The sequence below is a fragment of the Pan troglodytes genome, chromosome 1 (assembly GCF_028858775.2).
Source record: "Pan troglodytes isolate AG18354 chromosome 1, NHGRI_mPanTro3-v2.0_pri, whole genome shotgun sequence".
Lineage (NCBI taxonomy): Eukaryota > Metazoa > Chordata > Mammalia > Primates > Hominidae > Pan > Pan troglodytes.
In genome coordinates, this window is record NC_072398.2 from 23,632,756 (window position 1) to 23,647,476 (window position 14,721).

Below are 14,721 nucleotides of genomic sequence, written 5' to 3' on the forward strand. Positions count from 1 at the left end.
TTTGCTATTGTACCACTGTCCAAAGCAAGTCACAGGGCCAAGCTCAGGGTTAGTGAGGGAGAGGCCAACCAAAAGCATGGATATTGACAGCGTAATGATTGTGACAATTTTTGTAAAAAATCTGCCACAGTTAAGAAGGAGGGAAGGATAAAGGAAGGAAGAAAATGAGGGAGATCCAGGGACTTTGTGGTGCTGCACCCTCTATTACTCTGGTCTATCATTCTGTTGAGGTGAGCAGGCTGTTGGCACAAGCTTAATTTCAAAGGAGCCCAGGGCATCTGTGGAAGCACCTATGGCTGTGTTTGAACCCGTGGAAATATTACCCTCAGAGGTTTCTGCTTTCTGGGTTTGTTTGTTTTTGAGACAGAGTCTCGCTCTGTCGCCCAGGCTGGAGTACAGTGGCGTGATCTCAGCCCACTGCAATCTCCACCTCCCAGGTTCAAGTGATTTTCCTGCCTCAGCTTCCCAAGTAGTTGAGACTACAGGTGCCCGCCACCACAGCCAGCTAATTTTTTTGTATTTTTAGTAGAGATGGGGTTTCACCATGTTAGACAGTATGGGATGGTCTCCATCTCCTGACCATGTGATCCGCCCTCCTCAGCCTCCCAAAATGCTGGGATTACAGGTGTGAGCCACCATGCCCAGTCTGTTTGTTTTTTGAGACAGAGTCTTGCTCTGTCTCCCAGGCTGGAGTGCAGTGGTGCGATCTCCGCTCACTGCAACTTTCATCTCCCGGGTTCAGGCGATTCTCCTGCCTCAGCCTTCTGAGTAGCTGGGACTATAGGCATGTGCCACCACACCCGGCTAATTTTAGTATTTTTAGTAGAGACGGCGTTTCACCATGTTGGTCAGGCTGGTCTCGAACTCCTGACCTCAGGAGATCTGCCTGCCTTGGCCTCCCAAAGAGTTGGGATTACACAGGCGTGAGCCACCTGGCCCAGCCAGGTATCTGTGCTTTGTAAATTGACTCCCACCACCAAAGAAAAATCATTCCCTCACCCATTCCTCCTACCCCACTCAAGAATGTTGTTCTTGTTTAGTTAAACCCATGCTCCCTAGCTGGAGGCTCTTTGAGTAGTTGTGGATTTGATTGCCCAATATACTATTTTATGTCCCACCCCTTGCAGTAAGAGAGCTGTCTTCCTGACCAAGGGTGGGCCCATGATTTGGTTCTGGCCAATAAGAGAACCTCTTCACCCTGGTTGCAGCCAGTGGTTCAGGATGACCATGTGACTCCTGGTCCAATCAGAGAGACCTTGCTACTTGGACAGATTGTCCAGCTTTGGGATCACAGTACTGGTAGAAAGTGAAGTTGGGACTATATATAGGAGGAGAAAATAGGTCAAAACACAAAGAAAGGCAAAGATAGGCAGAACTAAGAGATAGAGAGGATGCCATTGTTTGAGGCCCTGGATCTAGCTAGCCGGAAGAGCATACTGAAAATATACAGTAACATTAAGCTACTTTGAATTGGATTTCTATCACCAGCAACCAGAATCCTAACAAAAAGACCAGATAGAAGGTAAAAGCAGAAAAGCTCTTTTTCTTTGATGGGGGTGATGGTAATGGTGGGAGTAGTTAAGTTGGCATCAGGACCCCTTGTTATTATACTCCACTGACTGTTCTCTCTTGGAGCCCCATCACTGAGAGCCAGTTAAGGGCCTTATAGTGTTTTTTTTTGTTTGTTTTGTTTTTTTTGAGACAGAGTCTAGCTCTGTTGCCCAGGCTGGAGTGCAGTGGCCCATCTCGGCTCACTGCAACCTCTGCCTCCCAGATTCAAGCGATTCTTCTGCCTCAGCCTCCTGAGTAGCTGGGATAACAGGTACCTGCTACCATGAAGGGCCTTATATTCTATTGGTTGATGCCAAATGAATAGAACTTAACCAAGAGAGCAAATTGCCTCACTAATTTTATTTATTTATTTATTGAGACACGATCTGGCTCTGTAGCCCAGGTTGGTGTGCAGTGGCATGATCTCAGCTCACTGAAACCTCTGCCTCCTGGGCTCAAGCCATCCTCCCACCTCAGCCTCCTAAGTAGCTGGATCTACAAGGCAAGCACCACCAAGCCCGGCTAATTTTTGTATTTTTGGTAGAGGCAAGGTTTTTCAATGTTGCCCAGGCTGGTCTTGAACTCTTGGACTCAAGCAATTGCCCGCCTTAGCCTCCCAAAGTGCTGGGATTACATGTGTGAGCCACCTCTACCTAGACTGCTTTAATTCTTCCTTCCCTATTCTATCTCCTCATCTAGTTTTGGAACAGAGTTACTCTGGAAAGCAACTCTTGAATCAAACTTGACATAAACTATTAACTTAGCTAGTTACATCAACTTTCAAAATTAAACAGACTGTCCAGTGCTTGGGATACCAGAAGACCATGAAGAATCACAGGCCAGCTTTCTTAGGAATTGCTTCTTAACTTAATTTGGGCATCATTCAGTAGGAAAAGAATGCCAAGCCAGACTTGATATTAAACAGAGGCTGGAAGATATAAATAACTCAAATAAAGCAAATCAAGAATCACCATCTCACTAGTAGGAGGAGAGAAAATAAAGTGAAAAATAAGAAGGAAAAGACCAGACTGTGAACTTTTGAAGGGAAATATTATTTGCAAGTGAGAGACACTGAATAAAATCAAGTACAATGAGTTGCTCAGTGAACATTACAAAAAAACGCACAAAACAGGAGCTATTTAAAGACTGATTATGAGATGTTGACAGATATAAAATGCCACCTGAGTTAGACAAGAAAACCTGAATGGGAAGCTAGGATAGTGGTTTTCTATTCAGGGCCTTTCCCTGAAATATAAGCACCCTTATTGGTGATAAATTTTAAATGAGCAAGTCCTAAAAAAAAGTTTTTCACAAGAATATAAATGAAGAAATAGATGAGTTATTGTCAAAGATTTTGGTACATCTCATCCTAGAGTAAGACTTTTATGGCAAATTGCTTTGCAGACAACCAAAGCTAAATATAGCATCAGGTTACTTTTGGGGTACAGTATCCCTTAGCTACTCTCTGAATCTAATTAGAACGTTAATAAAAAGAATGCTAGACATTCTCAGAACACCTTTAAAAACACACTGGCGCCGGGTGCGGTGGCTCATGCCTAATCCCAGCACTTTGGGAGGCCGAGGTGAGTGGATCACGAGGTCAGGAGATTGAGATCATCCTGGCTAACAGGTGAAAACCCGTCTTTGCTAAAAATACAAAAAATTAGCCGAGCGTGGTGGCGGGCGCCTGTAGTCCCAGCTGCTCGGGAGGCTGAGGCAGGAGAATGGCGTGAACGTGGGAGGCAGAGCTTGCAGTGAGCCGAGATCGCGCCACTGCACTCCAGCCTGGGCAACAGAGTGACACTCCGTCTCAAAAAAAACCCTCCCCCAAAAAAACAAAAACATTGGCTTACAGGTATATGCATATATCCAAACTCAGCAAATTGTATACATTAAATATAGGCAGTTATTTTTTAAAAAAATACAAAAACACAAGAGACAACACACACACACACGCACGCACAGGCTTGGCTTTATTTTGTTTATCACCCTGTGTTCAACAAAAACTGTTAGCATTTCTATGAGTTTTTCGTTTACTGAGTTGGTTTAAGTAACTCTACCCGTATAAGCTTTATAAAACCTCCACTAGTTGTATGCCTGAAATATCTAAGTTGAAGGAGTGGTGAGTGAATGAATGGCTACTGGCTACTTCTCTAGTAGCATTACTGTTCTAGAAATGAAGTCCTAACATTAATTTGGAGTTGTAATTTGGAGTCTCATTTAACTCATTTATTGAGCCCCTACAGTGCACAAAGCCACAAGCCTAAGCACTAGGAATCAAATCTGTGCCTAAGGGAAGGCCTTATTTATTGCTTGGGAGATAGAAGTGTCATGATTTACCAGATAGGATATCTCTGTAGTTTCTAGTGGCAGAATGAGGAAGTTAAAGAATTGAGAGAATTTTGTTTGTTTTATTTTTACCTTCCATTTCCTAAGTGGGCCTTGAGGCTTTTTTTTTTCTTTTCTTTTTTTAATCAGAGGAAGTAAAGTGAAACAGAAGAGATCCTGTGGTGCAGAGGTTAAGAGTGTGGGCTATGAAACTGGCCTTTCTGGCCTTCTCATTTACTAGCTGTGTGACTTTGGGCAAGTCTCTTAACCTTTCTGTGCCTCACTTTCATGAGTTGTATAGCAGGCATGACTATAATGATATCCACTTCACAGGAATATTGTGAAGATTAATGGAGTTAATATAAGTAAGTGCCTAGCAGGTGAGTAAATATGACTATTGGTCAACCAATCACTTAGCTACATTCATCTCTTACATTCCTGCCACTCAAATAACATTATTTTTCTTAAATATAAAGCTTGTTGGTGTCAGACTCCATCTAAGGTAGGTATTCCCACAGAGAGGGGCCTGAAATAAGAGGCTAAATTTAAATTTTTCCCTCAATGGCTTTAATTATTGATTTGCAGTTCAATTCATTTGCTACCAAATAGAGTATTCAATCACTGGCTACTTTGATCAAAGAACCCAACAGCTTCATATACAAAATGAGTACAATATCAACATTTTACTTCATTAAAAGTTGGTACTCATGATAAGTGAGTTAAGGGTATTAGAATGTTTGGAGGCCAAATGAAAGTATTATAACTAACGACACATAATGACATTATTTATCTGATTATTTCCTGCCTTTCAATTTTAGAAAGACTTGACTAGAGGCTGAATTTGGACATTAAACCCAAGAAAATGAACATTTGAAGATAATTTCTCAAAGTAGAATTTGGCCAGGTCACCATGCTTAGCAACCGTTTCAAAGAGAAAGATAATTGAGATTTTTAATGAGCTTTGAAACTTACCTGAAAGGTGGGATAAAAGTGTGGTGTTAAGCAGTGTGAATTAATTTTTTTTTTTTTTTTTTTTTGAGGCAGAGTCTCACTCTGTTGCCCAGGCTGGAGTGCAATGGCACGATCTCGGCTCACTGCAACCTCCCCCTCCCAGGTTTAAGCGATTCTCCTGCCTCAGCTTCCCGAGTAGCTGGGACTACAGGTGTACACCACCATGCTCAGCTAATTTTTGTATTCTTAATAGAGATGGGGTTTCACCACATTGGCCAGGATGGTCTCAATCTCCTGACCTCGTGATCTGCCCACCTCAGCCTCTGAAAGTGCTGGGATTACAGGTGTGAGCCACCACACCCGGCCTGTGAATTAATTTTAGACAGCTTGTTTAGGATACATCCTAGTGGTAATATCTTTCTTCTGTACTGTAATTAGCCAGAAAATAATCTTTTATTTAATAACATTTTTTCTGATCTCCTTTGAGGAAATACTCTAAGGTCAGTTGTCACCTGATCGTATTGTCTGTGAAAATTGAGTGGTATTCTAGTTTTATTACAATAAATCACTTCAATGCAAGAAAGAGGGTACCAATCTTTTTTTTTACCTAGCTACCAGCTAGATTTTATAAAATAGGGGCTAAGAGTTCAGAATTAGATTATGATGATCGTTTCTCTTTCTTTCTTTCTTTCTTCTTTCTTTCTTTTCTTTCTTTCTTTCTTTCTTTTCTTTCTTTCTTTCTTTCTCTTTCTCTCTCTCTCTCTCTCCCTCCCTCTCTCTCTCTCTCCTTCTTCCTTTCTTTCTTTCTTTCTTGACGAACTTTTGCTCTTGTTGCCCAGGCTGGAGTGCAATGGCGCGGCCTCAGCTCACCGTAACCTCTGCCTCCCAGGTTCAAGCGATTCTCCTGCCTCAGCCTCCCAAGTAGCTGGGATTACAGGCATGTGCCACCACTCCCAGCTAATATTTTTGTATTTTTAGTAGAGACATGGTTTCTCCATGTTGATCAGGCAGGTCTCGAACTCCCGACCTTAGGTGGTCCAACTGCCTCGGCCTCCTAAAGTGCTGGGATTACAAGTGTGAGCCACTGCGCCCGGATGGTGATGGTTCTTTTCTATTTTCTTTTTATTTTTTGGGACAGGGTCTTGCTCTGTCACCCAGGCTGGAGTGCAGTGGTGTGATTATGGCTCACTGCAGCCTCAACCTCCTGGCTCAAGCCATCCTCCACCCTCAGCTTCCTATGTAGTTGGGTCTACAGGTGCATGCCACCATGCCTAGCTAGAATTTTATTTTTTAGAGAGATAGAGTCTCACTATATTGCCCAGCCTGGTCTCGAACTCCTGGGCTCAAGTGATCCTCCTGCCTCAGCCTTCCAAAGGGCCAAGATTACAAGCATGAGCCACTGCACCAGGCTTGACACTTATTTTCAATCCAATTTCTAAAGCACTATAATTTGATTGTTATCTAGATATGGGGACCAGCTGCCATATTCTTTAAATGGTGGCCATAGCTGAATTTTGTGGGAAAAAACGCATTGCATTTTACAGAATATGGCCTCTATAGACTAATGTTACTCCAAAACCATTCAGGCTATGGGAATCTTCTGCCAAATCTAAACACTGTAGAGCTAAGAAAAGAAAGAGACTCTGGGGAAGACGAAATGAAATTAACTGAATAAATCCTAATTTGGAAGGGAGAAAAATGACAAATGGAAGAAAAATGCAAAAGGCAGAGAGGCAAATAGTTTCCTCTAATGTCTGTGTCTCCTGATAATATTTTAGAGCTGACATTATATATGGGCAGCTAAAGCTGAAAGATGAGAAATAAAAATATCTTGAATCCTACCGGAATATCATGTTCTACGTTATTTTTTTTTCCATTCTTGGGGACACAAACAAAAATTACACTGTGAACTAACTGCCACAAAAGAAAACAAAATACTGTTAGGGATAAGCAGAAAGTATACAATCAAGTTCACTCCAAACTACCTTCTCTTCCTCACCCATCTGTAAAGTAACTTAATTTTTCAAGGGAGAGCCTTTTTTTTGGGTGATGGGGGAGACCGTGCCTACAATCCTTGGCACTGATTTCCTAACTGCTGAGTAGCATTAGTCACGCATCCTCCTCATGCCCATAAATGGAGGACAAGCCTACACTGATGCTATCAGATGAATTTAAACAAGGCATGTTCCAAGTGAACCCTCAGAGCCAGACTGACAACACTCCTGCAGCAAACTCATCTTCAACAGAAGCAAATTTTATTTCCTTTTCTGAGTACACACTGCTAACAAATGTATAGGCCAATGTGATGGCTCTGTACTGTACACCTAGGACTTGGAGCAGGCCTCCTACTGTGATATTAAGCAGGGGTGGCTGGGCGCGGTGGCCCATGCCTGTAATTCCAGCACTTTGGGAGGCCGTAGCAGGTAGATCACCTGAGGTGAGGCGTCCGAGACCCGCCTGGCCAACATGTTAAAACCTGTCTCTACTAAAAATATGAAAATTAGCTGAGTGTGGTGGCAGGCGCTTGTAATCCCAGCTACTGGGGAGGCTAAGGTAGGAGAACCGCTCGAACCTGGGAGGAGGCTGCAGTGAGCAGGGCTCTCACCACTGCACTCCAGCCTGGGCAACAGAGCAAGAGTTGGTCGAAAAAAAAAAAAAGCATGGGTAAAAGTTTATCTGAGAGAAAGTTGAGGTCTATATACCTGATGTTAACAACAGAGTATATTTCTTTTGATGAATAGTTTTTAATTAGGGAAGTCATTCACTCATTTATTCATTCACCTTTTGAATACCTAGGTGCCTACATGATGGGCCAGCCATTGGGCCTTGGGCCAGCAACCCTTATGATAGAAGAGTTCAAATGATTTCCACTATTCAGCCAAGCCAACACAATCTCAGCTAATTTTTAGTTTTTAATTTTAATTGTTTAGAGACAGGTTCTGTCTCTCAGGCTGGAGTGCAGTGGCCGGATCATAGCTCACTGCAGCCTCGAATCCCTGGGCTCAATCTTCTTGCCTCAGTCTCCTGAGCAGCTGAGACCACAGGGGTGTGCTACGATACCTGGCTCATATTTTTTTTCTTTGAGACGGAGTCTCGCTCTGTCTCCCAGGCTGGAGTACAGTGGCACAATCTCGGCTCACTGCAACCTCTGCCTCCCGGGTTCAAGTGATTCTCCTGCCTCAGCCTCCCGAGTAGCTGGGATTACAGGCACCCGCCACCACACCTGGCTAATTTTTTGTATTTTTAATAGAGATGGGGTTTCACCATGTTGGCCAGGCTGGTCTCAAACTCCTGACCTAGTGATCCGCCTGCCTCAGCCTCCCAAAGTGCTGGGTTTACAAACCTGAGCCATCATGCCAGGCCCAGACCTAATTTTTAAGCAGTTTATGAGAAGAGAATCAACTTTAATTTTTATTGCCTTAGTGCACTCTCATCCCATAAGAAGGTAGTTTGATATAGTCGAAGGAACAATGGACCAAGAATTGGAAATCCTGAGTTTAAGTTGTGGGCAAGTTACTTAACCTCTCTGGGTCTCACATTTCTTTTCTGAAAAATGAGTGGGCTGGACCGAAGATTCCTTCCATCTTTAAAATTCTTTTATTCTATATGGTAACACATTCCACAGCATTTCCTTTGTGACCAGAATTAGTCTGTGACTTCCTACCTTAAGTATCGCTTTGCCCTCTTTGAATGTTAAACCAAATATGAACAAGAAGCAATAACATTTTGTCACAGCCAACAAATTGCCCTTCCACAGAATGACCTTTGGGGGTCAGGCCACCCATTGCAATATCTAAATCCAAAAGGCAATGAATGCTATGACCAACTTGTGAGCTGGCAGGCTGCCATCCAAAAGGATGGAAATGGTTGTAGGCAGCCAAAATTCTTGGCTGGTACATTTTTAATAAACATAGAAAATAAGAACAGCATTTTCCACTTGGATTGCTTAATTTGGTGCCCATACCATTGGAACATTTGCTGTTAGAATAAAGATGATGTGATATATCACTTATTTAGCGCAGGATGGATTAACTTTCACAAATGAGAAGTAGGTTATGGAGTCATCTGTAAGGAATTTTTATCCTTGTTTCTTGTGTCTGGCAGGAGATAGCTTGAGTCATTACAGCACTCTCTCCACCCCTTTTGGCCCTTTGTAAGAGTTTTCCCTGAAACATAAGCTCTGTCGGATTTACTGTATTGCTATGAATGGACTAAGGCAAATTGGTGTGACTTCTCTGTGGTCGAATATGTTTTATTAATACTTTTCCAAGATGGTTCAATATGTCTTAATTTTTCCAAGAAAAAAGTCTCCACAGCACATGTTCAAATACTTGAGGTATGTGTTTCAAACTACAGGGAGAAACTTACGTAAGACAATGACCCTCATAGTTGGTAGCTATGATTTTTAATCATGCCTGTTGCACTAATTGATCCAGTTACTTGAGCTCTATGTTTCCCTGTCTCTACTTGCAATATGGCAACTAGGACATTTGACTGGCAAGTTTGTTTTCTCTCCAGTGGTTGGAGATCCTTGAATAAAATGCCCTCTGTAATGGTAAGCTGTAATTAGATATGTGGGTGGTGGAAATTAGCGTTCTTCAAGTACACCATGTTTAAGGCAGAGGCATCATGCTTTCTACTACCTGAGGCCACCTTGATCCTCTGCCATAGCTCCGGGTCACTGCTTCTATAGGGCTGTTGGTCTAAGGCTGCCGGTTCCAAAAAGAAAATAACTCGGTATTGAGCTCTGAAACCAGGAATTTTTTAAATTATTTATTTATTTATTTATTTATTTTTTAGATGGAGTCTCGCTCTGTCACCTAGGCTGGAGTGCAGTGGTGTGATCTGAGCTCACTACAACCTCCTCTTCCCAGGTTCAAGCGATTCTCTTGACTCAGCCTCCCCAGTAGCTGGGATTACAGGCGTGCACCACCACGCCCGGCTATTTTTTTATTTTTTATTTTTAGTAGAGACAGGGTTTCGCCATGTTGGCCAGGCTGGTCTGGAACTCCTGACCTCAGATGATTCGCCTGCCTCAGCCTCCCGAAGTGCTGGGATGACAGGCGTGAGCCACCGCACCCGGCTGAAACCAGGAAGCTTTTTTATGGTTAAAAATGGGCTACACAGTTCAATTATAGACAAATCAGGCATTGACCACGGATCACTATAACTTGTCTTTTCATTTGGAAGTGTACATTATCCCAACCTTCCTAACTATCTTTTGAATGGTACCTGCATCTTAAAACACCAAAACTTTTGAATGGATTCCTGGAGTCACGGTAGGTCGTCCATTTTGGATGAGATCCTTCAGCAATAGGATCCCTGTAGCAACAACCCTTTTCTATCCTCCTCACCTTTTATACAGAAAGTACATCCCTGTCTTCCGGACTAAAAGGGGGCCGTAATTCGTACAGTTAAAAATTTTATTATTGGATTTGTTTTTAGATTTAAAAAAAAAACCGAAAACAAAACCTTCAACAATGATCAATTCTGGCTTCCTGGATGCCCTCCTCCCCGACTTGACTTGAAATGAAATTGCCTCGCCAGTATTTTATATCTACTTTTTAAGGGAGGTGACTTCAAGACCATTGGGAATGACGAAAAATTTAAAATTATCATTAGTTCCTCTCTCTCCCCGCCCCCTGCCCGGGATTCCCTCTTTGCTAATGACGCTGGAAAGCGGCTCCACTGGCTGCGTTTCTCTTCTTCCACTCTTGCGGCAACACACTGTTCCGCGCGCGTCTCCCGGCGACTGCGTTTCCCTGAGAGTCGGCTGCGTTCGTTTGGGGATGAAGTCATCCCTATACCTAGTGTGCACATCAACTCGTTCCATCGGCGCAGCACGCTGGGATTCCTCGGGAAGAAAAGGAGCGAAGGGAACAATGATGACCATATTTTCCATTTATGTGCCCCTCCTCAACTCCGCAGGAATCGCCGGGCGCAGCCGCGGCGAGGGCGGGCAGTTGGGCTGACCGGGATGCCCCCCGATTCCCTCATCCCCGTCCTGAGACCGCAACAGGGCGGGCTGAGCACTCGCCCCGCGCGAGGGCACCCGGCCGCGAGCCGACCCGGAGTCTCCTGGCCCGGCCCTGTGCCCAGTCACGCGTCCAAGCTCCCCACGCCGGTGCCTACGGGTCTGGCGCCCAGGAGGTCTCGGCGCCTCGGTCTCCGCACCGCGGCCGTGGGGGAGGCCTCGGAGCTCCCCAAGCCTCTGGGGAGCGGGAGGCGACGGGGAGGGGGCCGACGGTCAAGGACAACCACGGGCGAGGAACCCCGGGCGAGGAACCCCTGCCGACAACTGGCGGGAGGTGTTGGGCGGGAGGGGGGGGTGGTGGCCCGCCCGAATCCCAGGGGGGTGCAGGGGGCGGGGTAGGGAGGCAACAAAGAGCCTCTCTCCGCCGCCGCCGCCGCCGCCGTCGCGCTCGCTCTCTCCCAGCCTCGCTCTCCGCAGTCCGGCGGGGGCCCGGCCGCCGGCGCGGGGGAGCGCGCCCGGCCCCCCGCCTCCCCTTTCCTCCCCTCCCCCCGCACCGCCCCCTCGCCCCCGGGGGAAGGAGGGGAGGAGGGCGGCGCCTGCGTGTTCCTCCGCCGCGCGCCCCGCCTCCTCCCGGGCTCCTCGCGGCGATCCCGACTCTCCTCCCGCGGCTGCAGCAGCTGCCGGTTGCACACGGCCTCGGCGGCGGCGCGGCGAGCGCGGGCCTGTGGAGCGGCGGCCGGGCGCGCGGCCCCGGCGGGCACCCCTCCGAGGGCGGCCGAGGAAGCTCCGGGAGGAGGAGCAGGACCACGAGGAGGTGGGAGGCGGCGGCCGCCTGGGGACCAGCTCCGCGCCTCGGCCTCTCCGCCCCCTCCCCAGCCTTTCTCTCGCCCTCTTCTCCCACACTCCCGGCCGGCGCCTCGGCTTTGTGCGAGGAGATGGTGTAGCCCCCTGGCCGCCGAAGGAGGAGCCGGACACTTGTCTCCCGTCTCCGAGCTGCTCCCCACCCCTGGAGGAGAGACCCCCCTCGGCTCGGCGCCTTCTGCGTCTCCCGGCTGGTGGGGAAGCCTCTGCGCCGCCGGCACCATGAGGTGAGGGGCGCGCGGGGCGGGGGCCGGGCGGGCCATTGTGCCGCGGGAGCCGCGACCCCCGTTCTCCTCGGACCCCGCCTTCCCTCTCCCGGCCCGGCGCGTCTCCCCTGGTCTCCGGTCTGTTCCTCCCCCTTCCCCCTTTTGTCCCTTCCAATTTCTCTTTCTTTCTTGGAAACCTCCCCAACCCGTGTGGTTTGGGGGTCTCGCTTCATCGTTCTCTCATTTTTCCTCAAATGCTCTTCTTTCACCCAGGATTTCCCTTCCTAAATTTAATTTGCGCCTAGCTCCCTCCCCCAAGCCTTTGCAAGCGAAACCCGGGAGATGGGGAGGGGTTCGAGAATCGAAGCGTGCGTGTTGCTGGGAAACAGGTATTTTTTCGTATATATGTAAAAATTTCATGCACTTTTGCCTCCGAACTCTCGTGTTTAATTAAAAAAGGCAGAAAAGTTTGAAAGGTCTGAAATCTCTGCGGGTAATAAAGTGCCTCTGGTAGGGGTAGGTGAAGGAGCTGTGAAAGGCGAAATTTCACGATGGTGGGGGAAGGGAAAGAATTGATTAGGTTCACGTGGTGGGGGCAGTAAAAGACTGGGATAAGTAAGTTGGTAGGGGTGTGTAAGCGGGGGCGGGGAAGGGATCTGTTTGGAAAAGCCTTTTCTCCCCTTTCTCTGTAGCAGCCTGTGTTGCATTGCAGCAGCTGCTTTTTCCCTTTGCTCTGTAATCAATAAAACAGGAGCTAAATTATTTTTGCGGCCCCGAAGAAGAGAATTGAATGTACTGTCGTAAAATATTTTTTTAATTGATACGATGAAACATATGGTGTGATATTTTTCTTTATTGTTTCTCAAATTGTGTAGGAGAATAAACCGTGATGTGGTGTGTCATTCATTGGAGATTTTTTTTCCAGCCTTTCCTAAACCTGTTTTGTGTCCATAACCTTCTCTTTTCGGATTGGTGCAAGACTTCGTGAGAAATGGGACTTGGTAGACTGAAGGCTGATCCATTCTGCGTTATCATCCTTAAAGGCCTTCCTTGTGGGTTAAACAATTGTGGATAAAGTAAATTACTCCATTTCTCTCTCCTGGAAGAGATAGTCTTACAGTTCATTTGGATTTGAATCTCCTTTGTGTTAAAGATTAATGGCCAACCGTTGCTAAGACCTTTATAATGTAATACAATGAGATTTGAATGATATAATCTACAAATTCCTTCGCTTTGGCAAGAAAATGTCATGTCATTGGAATTCTTTCTCAATTTCGGTAGTTTCCATTTTAAACTTTGCTTTTCATTTTTTTTTTCTATCAAGGTTAAACGTGTTTCCATTTTGCTTTTATATATATATTGTGATATATCTTTGTTGAATTTTTACTTAGGCTTACTGTGAATTTGAATTTTTTTCTCTGATTCCAAGTTACCTGTATTTATGATGGCCTTAAAGAGTGAGTTTAATGTGGTGTCTCTAGGCGACTGAACCCTTTTCCCTTGATGATTTCACACAAGTTATTTTCAAATATAAGCAATGAGTTTAAATAGTAATTATAGCATACAAACCAAAAAACACAATCTTTGTAAAATATGGCTTGAAAACTTTGAGTCATATGTTTGAGCATGACTTTTTTTTTTTTAATCAAGTTACTGATGTCCTTGAAAACTCAGGAACTATAATATACATACTGTTATATCTTGTAATATTATATGTTGTTGGTTTCTGTTTTAGAGATCTAATGCCGTAGGGATCTTGCAGACCAGAAGTTATCAGTTGTTTCAAACTTTGGATAAACTTATCTTAACATTGAGAAACATAAAACAGGGAAAGTTTTTTTTTTTTTTTTTTTTTTTTTAAAGATGCAGTCTTGCTCTCTTGCCCAGGCTGGAGTGCAGTGGCGCGATCTCGGCTCACTGCAACCTCCGCCTCCTGGGTTCAAGCGATTCTCCTGCCTCAGCCTCCCAAGTAGCTGGGATTACAGGCGCGTATCACCACGCCCGGCTAATTTTTTGTATTTTTAGTAGAGACAGGGTTTCACCATGTTAGCCAGGATGGTCTCCATCTCCGGACCTCGTGATCCACCAGCTTCGGCCTCCCAAAGTTCTGGGATTACAGGCGTGAGCCACGGTGCCTGGCCAAAAGTGGGTTATTTTTAAATAAAAACAGGAGTAGTTGTCTAATTCAAAGATTGTGAACTAAAAAAAAGTTACCGTTTTGGGTATTCAGTGAAGTTTAATCACTGTCATGTATAGATGTCAGTCTGTCACAGGTAAATTATGTCTTCATTTGAAAATTCCTTTTCTAATAAAAAGTAACTTCTGTTTTTCAAGCTCTTTTCTTGCTCTGTTCCTTATGAAGTGTAGAGAGAGAGGAACCACGCTGATGTTTTCCAGTAACGTAAATATAGAACTTGGTACACAGATCTGAAAAGTTTATTTAAGCAGTCTACAGTAATTCTTCGTAGGCTAATTTTGAATAAGAGCAGGAAAGAGGGTCAGCTTTTCACTTTGGAAGGAACTGGATTATTTGGCAGGTGGTTAGGTAGTACTTAGATTTGCTTAGATACCTGTAAAAGTGAGATTGGTATGGGATAAAACGTTCTTGTGCTGCTTGCAAAAGTCTTTGGAATATTCTTTGAGATATTTTGGTGCTTAGGAAGTGCTTTTCAGGTTATATTAATATATGCTTAGTCTTCATGCTTTCAAGTCCTGTGGGACATTAATGTTAGTCTTTTAAGTTGAGTCCTTTTGGGTTATATTAAGAGGTAGTTCTGATGTTTCAAAGGCCATCCAGAAATAGGAATGCCTGAACAGGAATTTCCAATTAAGTCGGTCAGAATCCTGAAC

General features: G+C 45.1%; 1 protein-coding gene across 18 annotated transcripts in view; it reads left to right on the plus strand.

The window, feature by feature from the left end:
• The first annotated feature begins 11,209 nt into the window (after positions 1 to 11,209).
• Positions 11,210 to 14,721, plus strand: part of ENAH (ENAH actin regulator) — a 154,714-nt gene continuing 151,202 nt past the window's right edge. For 12 of the 18 annotated variants that reach the window (XM_063800653.1, XM_054668545.2, XM_054668688.2 and 9 more), the window contains exon 1: positions 11,210 to 11,892. In XM_063800653.1, the coding sequence (XP_063656723.1) occupies positions 11,888 to 11,892 (5 nt within the window). In that variant the 5' untranslated portion in view covers positions 11,210 to 11,887. 18 annotated transcript variants of the gene reach the window in all.